Source organism: Rattus norvegicus, chromosome X (genome assembly GCF_036323735.1).
Source record: "Rattus norvegicus strain BN/NHsdMcwi chromosome X, GRCr8, whole genome shotgun sequence".
Taxonomy (NCBI): Eukaryota; Metazoa; Chordata; class Mammalia; order Rodentia; family Muridae; genus Rattus; species Rattus norvegicus.
Genome location: NC_086039.1, coordinates 107,552,851 through 107,568,950, shown reverse-complemented (window position 1 = coordinate 107,568,950; position 16,100 = coordinate 107,552,851). Strand labels below are relative to the sequence as shown.

General features: G+C 40.0%; 1 protein-coding gene across 1 annotated transcript; it reads right to left on the bottom strand.

The window, feature by feature from the left end:
• Window positions 1–7,291: 7,291 nt before the first annotated feature.
• On the bottom strand, window positions 7,292–8,887 carry LOC102551064 (glutamic acid-rich protein-like). The gene is made up of 2 exons (NM_001409168.1): window positions 8,082–8,887; window positions 7,292–7,485 (listed from the first exon to the last, which is right to left on the bottom strand). Exons 1-2 carry the CDS (start codon window positions 8,602–8,604, stop codon window positions 7,481–7,483), a joined length of 528 nt encoding a protein of 175 aa, NP_001396097.1. The 5' UTR covers window positions 8,605–8,887; the 3' UTR covers window positions 7,292–7,480.
• Between the last annotated feature and the right edge of the window lie 7,213 nt (window positions 8,888–16,100).

Below are 16,100 nucleotides of genomic sequence, written 5' to 3'. Positions count from 1 at the left end.
TTGTTTTTGTTCCCCAGCAGATGTGCCATGCCCAGTTCTCCCAGGCACTTTCAATAACCATGTTTTTAAATGAAGATAGCCACATTTCTTATTAAACTCCATGCCTGCACTTCCTAAGACCTCTAGCTTACCAAGCATACAGAGTACACCTCTCTCATATTTCCTAGGGCATGCATAAAAATCCCCACCTGGCTTTACCTAGACCTCATCCCATACATTCCTTAGGTTCTTAAGGCTGTACCCACACATGAGGTAAGACTCATTTAAGATAGCTGGTCCAATTACATTCCCAAATCAGCTGCCTCCAAACTAAGAGCCTCTAGAAGTCCCCAGCCCACAGGATCAACGCAAGGTAACTGTTTTGCTGGACCGCACCCCTATGATTCTCTAAGTCTGTCCAGATTAACATCTGGCTTTCCTATACTGTCAAGACACTCATGCTTCCTGATAATAGACCTGTGCTCCCTTAAGCTTTGCTCCCTTGGAAATTTTGCAAGATACTCTGTCCTCTGAACCACCTAGATACTCTTTGTCCACAAGGCCTTGGTAAGAGACCAGTTCTTCCTCCAAGCTTCATTTTTTGGGACTCTCTCAAACTTTTTTTTTATTAACTTGAGTTCTCTCAAACTTTCTAGTCTAACACCATACATGAGGACTATGGACTAGAAGGGTGAATTTTCATATTAGATGACATAATCAACAAGATAACCCCAGGTGCCCAGATCATGTCTCCAAAACACAAGCATCATGAAAAATCAAGACAATATGTTTCCCACAAAGAGCATCAATCTTATAGTAAATGTCCCTAAACAGAACAACCCAAGAGGAAACCCAAGGCATAGATAGAACTCCAAAGAATAAATAAAACAGGCACGGGATTTCAAGGAATTCCAAGAGGGCACAAATAATTGCATGGGCTTTAAAAAGGAATGAATAAGCACATGATTGAACAACAACAAAACACAATCAAATGACTGAATAAAAATATAAGGACAAATCAGAGAGGCTTCCATTGGCAGCCGATGGAGCAGATGCAGACAGCTACAGTCAAACATTAGGAAGAGAAAGAAAGCCCAAATTGGAGATCTCCTTTGGTTTCTGCCCCTTAGAGCTTGGGGAATCCCAAGAGAGGGAAGAAAGACTGTAAGAGTTCGAGGGATCAAGGACACCAGGAGGACATGGACCACAGAATCAACTATGCAGGGCTCATAGGGGCTCACAGAGACTGAAACAGGAATCATGGAGCCTGCATGGATCTGTACTAGGTCCTCTGCAGATATGTTATGTTTATGTAGCTTGGATTTTGTTTTACTCCACACAGTGGCAGTGGGGGTATCTCTCACTCTGTTGTCTGCTCTTGGGATTGCTTTCCTCCTACTGTGCTGCTTTCTCCAGCCTTGATATGAAGGTTTGTGCTTAATCTCATTGTAAATTGCTATGCAGTATTTGGTTGATATCGTGGGAGACCTGCTATTTTCTGAATGGAAATGTTGGAGGAGTGGATCTGGGTGGGATGGAATGTTAGAGATTGAGAACTTGGAGGAGTGGAGGGATGGGAAACTGTAGTTAGGATGTCTTGAAAACAATAAATAAATAAATAAATAAATAAATAAATAAATAAATAAATAAATAAATAAAAAATAGAAAGGCAATTCATGATATTAATATTGAATTTAATAACAAGTTGAAAATACTGAAGTAAAACAAAGCTGAGATGTATCTGGAAATAAGGAACTCAGTAAGTCAAATATTCAGTGAAAAAAAGGTTTGAAGACAAGTTAAACAAATTATTTGACTTGTTCTTCTCGTAGTTTCATATTGTTTAGTTTTTTCTCTCCTTGCTTTACTGAGATCTTTATGCACTATTTTAAATAGGAATGGTAAAAGAAGTCAGCCCTGTCATGGGTCTGATTTTAGTGAGATAAACTTTTTCTCCATTTAGAATTGTATTGATTAGAGGTTTGTCATAGTCTTTCTATGTCTAGATATGACCTTCCCAGTCCCATATTGGATCAGCCCGTTCAAGAAAATTATAAATTAAAAAAATTCATGTGCACTTTATGTAGGAAATTATGTATAGCATGAAAAGGTCCAATGCATGAAAAATAGGTAGAGAAGGAAGATAGTTTCAAACCCTGGCACAAAGCCTCAGAGATGTTAGAGAAGAAAATTTCCCAAGTCTAAGAAAAGAGAAGCTCATTTAGGTATGATAGGCACTGAGCACATCAGATGGACAGGAAAAGAAAAGAAGTTCTCATTTTATAGTTTATATATATATATATATATATATATATATATATATATATATATATATACACACACACACACACACACACACAGAGAGAGAGAGAGAGAGAGAGAGAGAGAGAGAGAGAGAGAGAGAGAGAGAGAGAGAGAGAGAAAAGACAAGGTATTGAAAGCAGCAAGAAAGAAGGCACAAGTAACATATAAAGGCAGGTCAATCGTGACAGCTGCTTTCCCAGTCGAAACTCTGAAAGCCAGGAGAGTTTAGAGCATTTCTAAAGGAACATAGATACCAACCTAAACCACAGTAATTGACAAAATTATCCATCAGAATAGAAGGATAAATGAAAAACTTTCTATAATAAAAACAGACTAAAAGAATTTATGACCGTTAAAACATCACTACAAAGACTACCAGAAAGAGTAATTTGGACTGAAGAGAAAGAAAGATGGTCACGTATAAGAGGCTGTTGATGGAAGATAAATGATTGCCAGGGCAATCATTATTCAAATTAAGAATAAGAAAAAATACCACAAAGGTCAACGAAATAACAAAATAATATACATTTCTCTAATAATTGTGAATATCAGTGGCCCAATTTTCCAATGAAAATATGCACTTTGGCTAAGTGGATCAGAAAACAGGAGTCAACATTTTGCTATCCACACAAAGTGCACTTCAAATTCAAGGATAGACACTACCTTATAGTGGAGGGGTTGGAAAATATACTCCACTCAAATGAAACTAGGAAGCAGGCAGGGATCCCTGTTCTAATATCTCACAAAATAGATTTATTATTTGTTTCCTTTTTCTGACAATAGGTTTTCCATACTATATTCTGAGTATGTTTCTTCTCCATTTCCTCCTAGATTCTCCCCACCCCCGAGCACACACAAACCATGCACATTCTTCCTCTTATTAGAAAACAAGTAGGCATCTGCAAGTAAAAGAAGATAAATACATAAAACAGAAACAAAATAAACAGGATAGAACAAAGCAGACAGAAAAGAGGAGTCAAATAAAAAGCACAAGAATCACATACAAACACAGAGAAACACATATTTGCACACATAGAAATCCCATGAAAACACAAAATCAGAAACCATAATATATAAGCAAAAGACTTGTAAGCTAAAAAGACCAAGCATTTTAGATACATAAACCCAATACCATTGAGTTGTTTTGTTTCATGTCGGCCATCTACTTCTGGGCATGGGTCCTTCCCTTAAGTGTGATTTATATACATAGTGAGACTCTTTTGGATAAAACAATTTTTTTCATTTGTGAGTGCTTATCAATTGGAGATAGATTCTGGGCTAGGGATGGGGCTTGTGTTCACTTCTCGCTCAGTGCTGTGACCTTACCTGGGTCATATCCCTACCAGATCTTTTAATCTTTTCACCTCCTCTCCTCAGGGTTCCCTAATTCCAGAGGACATGGATTTGATGGAGAATATCCTGTTTAAGAATGAGTATTCCAAGGTGTCTTAATCTCTGCACATTGTCCAGTTTTGGGGTTTTGTATTTGTTCCCATCTACTCTGGGAGGAAGCTTCCCTGATGTGTGAATAAGACATTGATCTGTGCATACAGCGGAATGTTCTTATGAGTCACTCTATGGCTATGTTCCTTCAGCAGAACAGTAGTATTCTTTCCTCAGGCCCATGGTCTATCTAGTTTCATGTCCTTGGCCACCTGAGTAGTGTTATGCATGGATTTCATCTCAGGCAATGGGCCTTAAATCCAAGCAGATAGTGGTTGGTTACTCCCACAACTTTTGTACCACTGTTGAACCCTCATGTCTTGCTGGCTGGTCACCTCTGTAGATTACAGGGTTTGTAGCTGGACTGGTGTTCACCTTTCTCCTTTAGTATCAATAAGAGTATCTCTCAGTACTATGAACACCAGTCAGTAGGGATGAAGGCTCTAGGTAGGTAGTAAGCCCTAGGTAGTCTAAACTTCTTTGTTCAATGAATTTGTAGGCAGTGTCTTTAGGATCAGAGCTTTATCATCAATTTGTGGAGAACAACCAATAACTTTAGAAATAGCCTAGGAGATTTGGGAGTTTTCATGGTTCTCTGTTGTCCAGCATTTCAATTAGATGTACCCAACTGGAGGTTTCATTTGGTGCTGAGAGATATCTAGTTGCAGCTTTGTCTCTCCCATTTGGTGACTGACTCGATTTAGATTTATTTTACATGTGTATATATATATTTTTAAAAACCTTCTGCTGTATTCGGTTTCCCTATGATGCATGGAATGGCATTTAGCTTTAGTTGTCCTTCTACATATTCCCTCCCAAACTCCTCTCTTTCCCTGACTTGATCCTCACCTCCCCTGCACCTCCATCCATACATAACTATTATATTTTTCCTTCCTAGGGAGATCTGTTCTTTACCCCCCCCCACTCCCTTGCTCTATGATAAACCTCTGTGGTTTTATGGAAAGTAATAGCTTACTTATTATTATCTACATATAAACTAATACATGCTATATTTGTCTTTTTGGGTCTGGGTTACCTTACTTAAAATATCGTTTTCTGTCTGTATACATTTACCTGAAAATTTCATGATTTCATTTTTTAAAAACAGTAGTGTATCATTTTATATATGTATCATATTTTTTCTGTAACCATTCATCCAATGATGTATATCTGTTTCCAATTTCTAACTATTATGAATAGAGTAGCAATAAACGTTGATGAGCAAGTGTCTCTGTAACAGGATATAGAATCCCTTACATACATGTCTAAAGGTGGTATAACTAGATCTAGAGGTAGATTTATTATCAGCTTCAGGAGGAACTACTATACTGATTTCTATAGTGGCTAGACTTCAATCCAAAGCTAACCAATGATGCTCACTTAATCCTGATTAAAAGAACAGTCCATCAAAAGGATATTTCAATGATTACCATATGCATGCACAAAACTTGTTTGCACCCAACTTCATAAATCAGATACTAGGGAATATTAAAAATTTGTGAGCCTTGGGGCTGGAGAGATGGCTCAGTGGTTAAGAGCACCCGACTACTCTTCCAGAGGTCCTGAGTTCAATTCCCAGCAACCACATGGTGGCTCACAACCATCTGTAAAGAGATCTGATGCCCTCTTCTGGCGTGTCTGAAGACAGCTACAGTGTACTTATATATAATAAATGAATAAATCTTTAAAAAAAATTTATGAGCCTTAATATGCATGTTTGGACTTGCTACTTAGTATGAATATTGAGAACGGACTTACAGTGTGTCTCTGTGCCATCTGCCTGCCATAAATGTCAAATTCCTGATAATATGTACTATGTAGCTCATATTATCTTCAGTTTTTATGAGTGTATAGTTGCATTTATTTATGGTGTACAGTTTCATAGGTTGGCACATGTATTTACATAATATTTCCTGATGAATTCAAAGTAATTCACACCATCAAATCAAACATTTGAATTTGTATGGATTGGAACCTTAAAACCTTTCTCCTTTAGTTTTTAAAATATGTAACTTTTTTTAAGAGTATAATTACCCCTTTGTGCTATATAGCACTATAATGAATTCTCCCTATTTATGTTTTAGTGATTATTACCCCATCACTGATAGTGTGTTTTCAAATGTCAACGTTGGTGACCAAAAATGGAATCCTGTGTGCTTTTAGTTAAATCTTTCAGTAAACTTTGCTTTTGTAGGAAATGTTTATCACATATCTACCAAGTGGAAAACAATGGTAGGCGCTTTAAGAAAGATACAGAAGGGGTTGGGGATTTAGCTCAGTGGTAGAGCGCTTGCCTACCAAGCCCAAGGCCCTGGGTTCGGTCCCCAGCTCCGAAAAAAAGAAAAAAGAAAAAAAAAAGATAGATACAGAAGTAAAACTTGGAAAAGTTCCTAACAATTTAGAAACTTGTCTTCTACAGACATATAGGTATGCATGCAGACAGTGCTACTTAATGTTGCAAGATGAGATTATGTTTCCATAGAATACACCAGAAGGAATTACAGCAAATAAATGCCTAAAAAGCTTCAAGTAGTCCCCAGCTCCGGGGGGGGGAAAAAAAAAAGCTTCAAGTACCAGTACAAGGCTTTCCACCCTCAAAATCCTGCAATTCCTTCTCAGAGCCTCTAGTCACATCCAATTACACTTTCTTCCTAAAGCCGATTCCAGCTGAGCCTTCTTTACATTTCCTCTTCGAAACACTGCTCATCTACACAAAGGTGTATGTAGTGAGCGCTTACATCTTTGTCCCCATGAGCTAACCTAACAGGTACACTGTGATACAAGTCCACAGTGTATACCTCTAACTTCTACCCGCTTTCCTAAAAAAATAGATCTAGCAATAGGTATTTTGATTCTCATAGATTTTCTGTATGCTTCATAAGCATGCATCACACACATTCACTTTGTTTACATGCATATATATATATACATATGTACAATTATTACTTTACATTCTTAAACTTCATATATGTCCATTAACTAGTCCCCCCCCCACTATATCATCCAATATTTGTGCTTTTAGGCCTCTCAGAACTTGTTTCTCCCTGCATCAACCACCCTCATCTAGCATCCGGTATTGTGCTATTTATTTTAAAGGGCCTCAATTCAGCAATGCAATGCTGTTCCAACTGTAGTGACACATTACTCAAAATCAGCATTCCCCAAACTGTAGATATGAAGACTAAAGGTGTTTAGAAGCTACCAGATCAATGAGAATTTATTATTTAGTAAATCTTGCATAGTGCTACTATTCTCATTGCTAATACCCAGGTTCTGTTGCTGTTGCTGCTGCTGCTCCAGGAGTTCAAGGGTCTCATCTTGCTTCCAGACAAACTGGATCACTTGACAGTTTCTGTGCCTAAAATTCAGACTATGGTAGGCCTCCACATCTATTTTTATAAATAGTTAAAACTTACAATGCAATTTATTGAAAGTGTAATAAGAGGACTTAGAAGAGTTAAAAGTGATCCGCTTCACAATGACTGGTAAGCTGAAAGAAAATGAACGCAACACCAACTTGAGTTAGTATTGATACAAAAAGAGCACTAACTAACCCATTCATTCATTTGAAATGCTTTTATTTTTGATTTAATGATTAAACAGAGGGGGGAGTTTTCAGTGTATATATGTGTGGATGAAGAATTTTAGAATAGGATGATCATTAATTTGTCGTGTGTTAATGAATGTTAGATGATCTCCAATCCACAGGGAACCAATGTATTGATTCTGTCTTCATCCATAGCTTCCTTCGCCCTCAATCTGTAGGAAGAATAAGAGATAAGAATGACCACTTTTTAATTCTTAAGAAAGTTAGTTTATCCTATGTTTCAACAAAAGTATTGAAGTATTGAACATATTTCCATTTTGTAACTTAAATACTGTATACCAGGACACACTTATATTACCTAATGTCTTCAGGCAGCTGACCATGAAAGGTTCTCTAATACCATAAAGGCTTAGTTTTCTAGTGATACTATAACCTTGTAAAGATACAAATAAGTTATTCTATGTTAAAAGATTCTGTCTGCTAATAAACCATACTTAATGAACCTTGGGGTAAATTTTGGGGTGTTAAACAGGGCAGCCATAGTGGAGGTAGCTCCTTTTATTTATTATGCATACACCCTCCCAATTCTATGCTTCCTTTGCCAGGTTCTGGACTTCTCCATTCTCCCTAGAGTCCTTCCCTGTCCTGAATCTGTGAGCTCCCAGAGACTGACCTTTACTACTCCTCTTGTCTCTGGTAAACAGGAAGTGGTCATTAATAGCATATATACACATTTTGTTCCTATCATGAGGTATTTAAGAAAACAAAATTTCTCTATAGAGATCTAAACCCACATAGGTGAACTCACAGGCATGAAGGATAATCTCCTCCCCACGATCTTCATCGTTATCTTCCCCTTCCCCTTCCTTCTCCTCCTCATCCTCTTCGTATTCATAGTCATCGTCATCATCTTCTTCGTCATCATCGTCTTCCTCCTCTTCTTCGTTTTTGTAGTCCTGTTGATTTTCATCTTTCCTCTGATCTTCATCATCATTTTCTTGGTCACCGTTCCAGATATACCAATCTTCTTCAACATCAGGCCAGACCTCTTCGATTTCAGGCCACATATCCTGGACAGCGGGCCAGACCTCTTCCACATGTGGCCAGACCTCCTCAACATCAGGCCATATCTCCTCCTGCCCACACTCTTCCTCAGTAATGGCTCTCACCACTGCCTGCGAAACCAGAAATGCTGCGGTTCCATCGATGTCATCCGCAGCTTCTTCGATTGGCAGCACGTGCAGGACAATTTGCCTGGCGTCGTGCCCCATCTCACCACCTTCTCGCTCTTGGTCAGGTAATCCAGGTTCCTGCTCTGCAACAGCAGACATGACACAAAATACCTGCCAGGAAAGATCTTACACAGTAACTTCGAGCTTTGAAGGTGGTGGTTAGGATGGGGCGTTGTTAGGGTGACTGCCACCCAGAAGACGGAGGATGTTGGTCAGAAATACCTCCTGGAAAGCAGTGAGAGCAGTAGAGAAGATTTTCCACTGGTGAGCTGATGGAGTTGGTACGTATGGAGTACCTAAAAAGGGAGGGAGAGACAGCAGTCAGCGGAGAACTAGACAGCACTTGGAGGAGCAGCCTACCGAGGCGGGCCTCAAGATGGCTGTAGACCAGGAACTAGTAGGCGGAACCTTGATGAGTAATAATACTCCTTTTCATACGTCACTAGAGCTGTAAGCTCATTTGCTGAGACAAAGTGATTGACATATGTTGTGTCCAATGAGCTATAAAAAGGTCCTTAAGGTGGTTGGGGATTTAGCTCAGTGGTAGAGCGCTTGCCTAGGAAGCGCTCGGCCCCGGGTTCGGTCCCCAGCTCTGAAAAAAAGAACCAAAAAAAAAAAAAAAGTTCTAGGGACTTCTGAGAATCATTTTTTTTCCGTTGTGGCATTACTATCTTGGGATACCTTTTAAGGTGATAGAAAACATCTTTTAAATTTAATATTGCCATAAAATGATAGTTTGTCAACATGAATGAGCATATCTGACTTATTTCTACTTTGCATGAGTTATAAAACAATTGTAGAAGCGGCTGGAGAGATGGGTCACAATAGTGCTGATTACTCTTCCAGAGGACTAAAGTTCAAATCCCAGCACCCACATGGTGGTAAACAACCATTTATAACTCCAGTTCCAATGGATCTGGTATTCATGTTCTCTTGCGTTTTGTACACATGTGACATTCATGTAAGGGAAAGCACATATACACATATAAAATCAAAATAAATCTAAAAAAAATTAAAAGTCAGGGAGACAGAAAACTTGAAATATTGAAATGATTACAATCAGAACAAAGAGTTGAAAGTGAAAAAAAGTTAAAACAGAACCTGGAAAGCATTTAGTTCACATTGCCAAAAGCAAACAAAAAAGGACAGAAAGCCATGTCAGAAATCAAAAGGATGAATTAATCAAACTAAGATCTCCTGGTTCATCCTTTTCCAGATAGACAAGAATAAATAAGTATAAAGTATAAATTTTGTTCTTTGTAGAAATCAAATGCCTTTCTATACTTAGAGCTGTTATCTTTAAACATAAAAATATATATCAACAATGGAAAAAGGGGACCTGAATGTGAGAGATATCAAGATACATGGGATGGGCTAGAAATGGGGGGAATGATGTGATTATGTTTTCATTTCAAGTAATAAATAATTATTTGAAAAAATAATCAAGACAGAATAACAGTGAGAGGGATATAGAAACAAAGACTAAAGTTAAGACTTCAGAACTAGCTAAACAGAAGACCCAGTCTGATCTCTTCAAAAACGTGCTTGTTTGGGAAATTACTTGATTCACTGCTGTGATCTGCATGTTTCTTCCTCCACCAAAGCTCATATATAAGATTAATTCTCAATACAACGATATTGACGATCACATTGGTAGGTTATAAGATTATAATAGCTCCCCTGTAATGAAAGTTTATGGCCTTATATTGGTTCCCTCTTGAAAATGGAGCAGATTTACCTTTTTTAAAAATAGTATATTCGTTTCTTTTTTTAATTGGATTTTTTATTTACCTTTCAAATGTTATTCTTTTTCCTGGTTTCCCAGACATAAGCCCCCTATCCCATCCCCGTCCACTTCTATAAGGGTGTTCCTCTCCCTATCCACTTCCCCCTTCCAGCACCCCCACTGACATTCCCCTACACTGGGGGTCCAACCTTGGCAAGACCAAGGAATTTTTCCTTCCATTGGTGCCCAACAAGGCCATCCTCTGCTACATATGCAGTTGGGACTATGGGTCAGATCATACATAGTCTTTGGGTAGTGGTTTAGTCCCTGGTAGCTCTGGTTGGTTGGCATTGGTCTTATGGGGTTGCAAGTTCCTTCAGCTCTTCAATCCTTTCTCTAATTCCTCTAATGGGGACTCCATTCTCATTTCAATGGTTTGCTGCTAGGATTTGCCTCTGTATTTGACATGCTCAAGGTATAGCTGTGTCCTCTGATAGTGCAATGTCCAGTTTTCTGAGGAACCTCCAGACTGATTTCCAGACTGGTCCCACCAACAATAGAGGAATGTTCCTCTCTCTCCACACCCTTGCCAGCATCGATTGTCCTGAGTTTTTTATCTTAGCAATTCTATATTCCTAAGCTGAGAAGTCTTTGTTTATCTCTTTCCCCTTCTTAGTCAGGGTTCTCTAGAGTCACAGAACTTATGGGTAGTCTCATATAGTAAGAGAATTGGATGATGACTTACAGTCTGTAGTCCAACTCCCCAACAATGATCAGCAGCAGCTGTGAGTCCAACGATTTAGCAGTGACTCTGTCCCACAAGTCAGGCAGGAAAAGAGAGCCTCTTCCTTCTTCCAAAGACCTTATCTAAGTCTCTAGCAGAAGGTGTGTCCCAGATTAAAGGTGTGTATCACAATTGGGTCTGGGAATTGCTTTGCCCCAGGTGACCTTGAACTCAGATCTCTTTGCCTTAAGCTCCTGGGATTCAAAGCCATTTTGCCTCAAGGTCTCCATGCTAAGATCCAGGTCAGAAACTTATATCTCCAAGTCTCAAGATCAGGATCAAAGTTGATCCTTCTAATTCTGGATTATAGTTCATTCCAGATATAGTCACGTTGACAGGCAGGAAAGCTACTACAATCCACCCCTTGTCAACTTGACACAAATAATAGCTCATGTCCACATGAAACAATTAACAAGGTCATGAATATGCTTAAGATGATATACCTATTCCTCAGACAATTGCAAATGCATTTGTAAATTTACAAAGGGGCAATGTCCCTTGGGAATTCTTTTAGTGTAGAAACTTAAATACCAATTGATGTTAAAGAAATCGGGAGAAAGACAAATGTGTTCTTAACAAAATAAAACAGAAGTGGCATTCATATTACTTTATAATCCTCATTTCTGGAACTGGTCACATGGCCTTAGCTGGTATTTATAACTACCTTCCTCTACTACCCATTCTGTATCTCCTCCACCCTCTGCAAGCACCTCAGCAGGTCTTGGCTCTTTTCCTGGAAGAGTGACCCATACCTTCATTCCTGATGGCTGTGTCCTTGGCCATCCTGCTTCGATTGGGCTGTTGCAGTTTCCCATTGACTTTAATCACAGGACATGGTAGTACCAAGAGATGCCTTAAGGGATCTTCTGCAACCCAGACATAATCCTTCTGACCTCCATTGTGGAGACACAATCCAGTTTGCCCATGGTAATCTAGATATATCACCCCTCCTAACACTGCTACTCCTTTCTTAGCCTGTTGGTTTAAGGACATTAGAAGCCCAAAATGACCAGAAACCCAAAGTGATCTGTCTTCTGCACTGGCCAGATAGGAGAGTTAAAGGGAGATGTGGTGGGAACCATCACCCCTGCATCTTTCAAGTCCTTGATAGTGGCAGTAATTTATGCAATTCCTCTAGGAATACACTACTGTTTTTTACTCACTATTTTCTTTAGCAAAGGCAGCTCTAAAGGCTTCCATTTAGCCTGTCCAACCATAATAGCCCTCACTTCACAGGTCAGGGACCCGGTGTGAGAATTCTGCCAACTTCCAAGTAGATCTATACCAATTATACATTCTGGAACTGGGAAAATGACCACAGGATGTGTTCGGGGATCTACTGGACCTACTGTTAGTCAGACATCAGTAAACTCCATTAATCCCCTGTCCTCCATAAGCCCCTATTTTAATTGGAGGGCCACAATGTTTCTTGGGGTCTCCTGGAATCAGCTTCAATTCAGAACCAGTATCCAATAGAACCTGGGAAGTGTGATTATTTCCTTTTCCCCAATGTACAGTTACCCTAGTGAAAGGCCATAGGTCCCTCTGAGGAAGAACTGGAGAAAGGCTAACAGCAAAACTTTTAGGTGTCTTATCAAGATCCTTTCTCAGGGGAACCTGGCCACCCATTCATTCAAGGGGTTCTATGTCTGCAAACTGGCTCAAGTCTGGAAACTGATTCACCAGCTGAGATTGCCTTTTGCCACGATCCAATGTAGCCTTTCTTTCACTTGTTTTTCACCTCTCCTGTGCTGGCCATTATGCGCTATGTCATTATAAACATTTTGTCTATGCTGTCCATTATAATCACCTGGTCTCTGGCGATTCAAAGCTGCCACCTGGCCCTTGTTATGTCAGGGCACAATTAAACCCATTGCAGTTAATTCATCTAATTGAACAGCAGCACCTCCAACCCTAAGGTCTGGCACAAAGAAAAGTGTAAAGACAAAACCCTTCAAATGTGCTGGTACCCTTCTCACCAGTTTGCATCTTAAAGAATTTGTGAAGGGCCTATCTTCTGGTCCTTCCCATTGTGGAGGAGTGGGTTTTACACAACGTATCCACTCTAGCGTTGCAATTTCCCTGAGCCTTAAAATCCCTTCATCAACACTAAGCCAAGGGATATCAGGCACCTCCAACTCCTTTTCAGTAGCCATCGTTGGATAAATGCTTCAGCCAGCCATTCAAACAAACTTCTGATACCTTTTTTAACTGTGCAAGCTTCCATATTAAACCTAGAATCTCCACTCAGAGGGCCCATGTCAATAAACCCAGCCTGATCTCATTTTATGTTCCTTCCACCATTATCCCACACCCTTAAAATTCATTCCCACACACAGTCCCCAGACTTCTGCTTGAATGAATTCGCAAACTCATTAAGCTCCTTAGTAGTATAGCACATTTCCTCATGGACTATACTTTCTACCTGTCCTCTAGGGGCCTGTTTTGCCTTGAGTCTAGTTACGGGTCTAGAAGAAACTATTGTTGGGCCTTGAGAAACATCAACATTGTCTTGTCTGGCATTTTCTTTGAAAGTCACTGCTAGGGGTTGGGGATTTAGCTCAGTGGTAGAGCGCTTGCCTAGCAAGTGTAAAGGCCCTGGGTTTGGTCCCCAGCTCCGAAAAAAAAAAAAAGAAAAAAAAAGTCACTGCTAGTTTATCAGACTCTTGAGGGATTCATTTCTTCATGTGAAAGAGGCATTATTTCAAGAGGTGGGGCTGAGTGTACTACTTCCTCTGGCGGGGTAAGCCATTGAGAATCTGAAGATTCAAAATTCTCAACTTCAACAGAGTCCTCCCACACATCCTCATCATAAGTTATAGGACCCTGTTCTTTGCCAATTAATGCCCTTCCTTTAACTGCTGCCACCCTCTGAGGCCGAGACTTGAATTTTTGCTGTAATTTGGCCAACCTTATGAGGGCTTCAGTCTGATTTTCTGCAACTCAGAGGTCTACGGCTGCTAAAGAGTAGATTCTCTTCCAGGGCACACTTAGAAACCTTTCGATTGTTTACTTGCTTCTGGAGCCGTTCGATCTCATCAGACAGCTCATTCTTTTCCTTCATCTATTTTTCCAGAGATACTAAGAGCAACAAGCCAGCAAAATCATTTTCTGATTTACTCCCCAAGTTGTGGAATGTTTTGTACACTGCATCACCTAATTCATGAAGATAATCAATGGCGCTAGTTTCTTTAAGTTAGAAATATAGTTTCAACCACAACTCTTTAATATTTCCTGAGCTCCCAGGAGAGAGAGCATCTGGGGAGGTTTCAGTAGTTGAAAGTTCTGGTAAATTATTAAACTCCAGATTCTTAAAACATTCATCTTTATATATTTGCTCCTCTAGAACCACTTCTGGTAACAAGTCAGGGTTCTCTAGTCACAGAACTTATAGGTAGTCTCTATATAATAAGAAAGTGGTTGTTGACTTACCGTCTGTAGTCCAATGATTTAGCAGTGGCTCTGTCCCAAGAGGCAGGCAGGCAAAAAAAGGGAGCCTCTCCCTTCTTCCAATGTCCTTATGTAAGTCTCCAGCAGAAGGTGTGTCCCAGATTAAAGGTGTGTACCACTACGCCTGGGTCTGGGACTTCCTTTGTCCCAGGTCACCTTGAACTCGGAGATCCCTTTGCCTTAAGCTCCCGGGATTCATAGCCACTTTGCCTCAAGGTCTCCATACTAAGATCCAGGTCAGAAACCTGTATCTCTAAGCATTAAGGTCAGGATCAAAGGTGAGCCTTCCATTTCTGGATTATAGTTCATTCCAAATATGGTCAAGTTGACAACCAGGAATAGCCACTACAATCCCATTTTTAATAGGGTTATTTGTCTCCCTGCGGTCTAACTTCTTGAGCTCTTTGTATATTTTGGATATAAGCCCTCTATCGGATGTAGGACTGGTAAAGATCTTTTCCCAATCTGTTGGTTGCCGTTTTGTCCTTTGGTTCCGGCCATCTGAGCAGAGCAGAGCAGAGCATGGACTCTCTTTCATGGGGTCAGCCTCAAGTTAAATCAGACATCAGTTGGGAACTCCTACAAGTTCTGTACCAGTATTACCCCAGCACATCTTGCAGATAGGGCAGATTATACATTAACGATTTTGTGGTTGGCTTGACGTCCAGGATTTTTTTTTTCTTTCCATAGCTTGCACAGTACCTTCCGATGCCAAAGAGATTGGATTATAGGAGTAAACAGGCTCCATGTAAGCACCAGCTTAATCTTTCTATGTTCAATTAGCTGTGTGGATGTTGTTCTCTGGCAACGGGGCCAACACTGTCAGTTTTCAGAGAGTGACTCTCTGTCTAAGCATCAGCCTGGGTTGTTTAGAAATATTTCACAAAACTCCTGTGGCCAACAACTCAACAAAAGGAAATCCAGTCCCACCACTGGAGACCATGCCTTGTGACAAAAGATGGCCACTGCTGACTCGATATCATAATTACTAGTCCTCACTAGGGTCATCAGTAGAGATTCCAGGAAGTTTCCACTGCACTAGACTTCCACGCTATCCCCCAATACCCCCAATTCCAGCTGTCTCTACTACATTGTCTACCACCCCTGCACCTCCTCCTGCTCCCATGCTCACTGGCCCCCAGTCCACCTGCAAAATCTCTTTAATTTTCCATTCCCAGGGAGATCCATGTGTTTGCCACCTAGAGCCCTTCTCTTTTCCTAACCTCTCCCAGACTATGAATTGTAGCTTAATTATCATTTACTAAACAGCTAAAATATACTAACAAGTGAATATATACCATATTTATCGTTCTGGGTCTGGGTTATATCACTTGTGATGATATTTTTCTAGTTCTATTTACCTGCTAATTTCATGGGTTTTTTTATGTGCTTAAATTTACAAAACTCTTGTTTTTTCCATTTTTTAACATTGTGTATTTCTTATTTACATTTCAAATGTTATTCCCTTCCCCAGTTTCCTGTCCATAAGCCCCCTAACTCCAACCCCTACCCTTCTATAAGGGTGTTCCCCTCCCCATCCACCCACCCTTATCGCACCTCCTCAACAATCCCCTACACTGGGGGATCCAACGTTGGCAGGATCACAGGCTTCTCCTTCCATTGGTGCCCAACAAG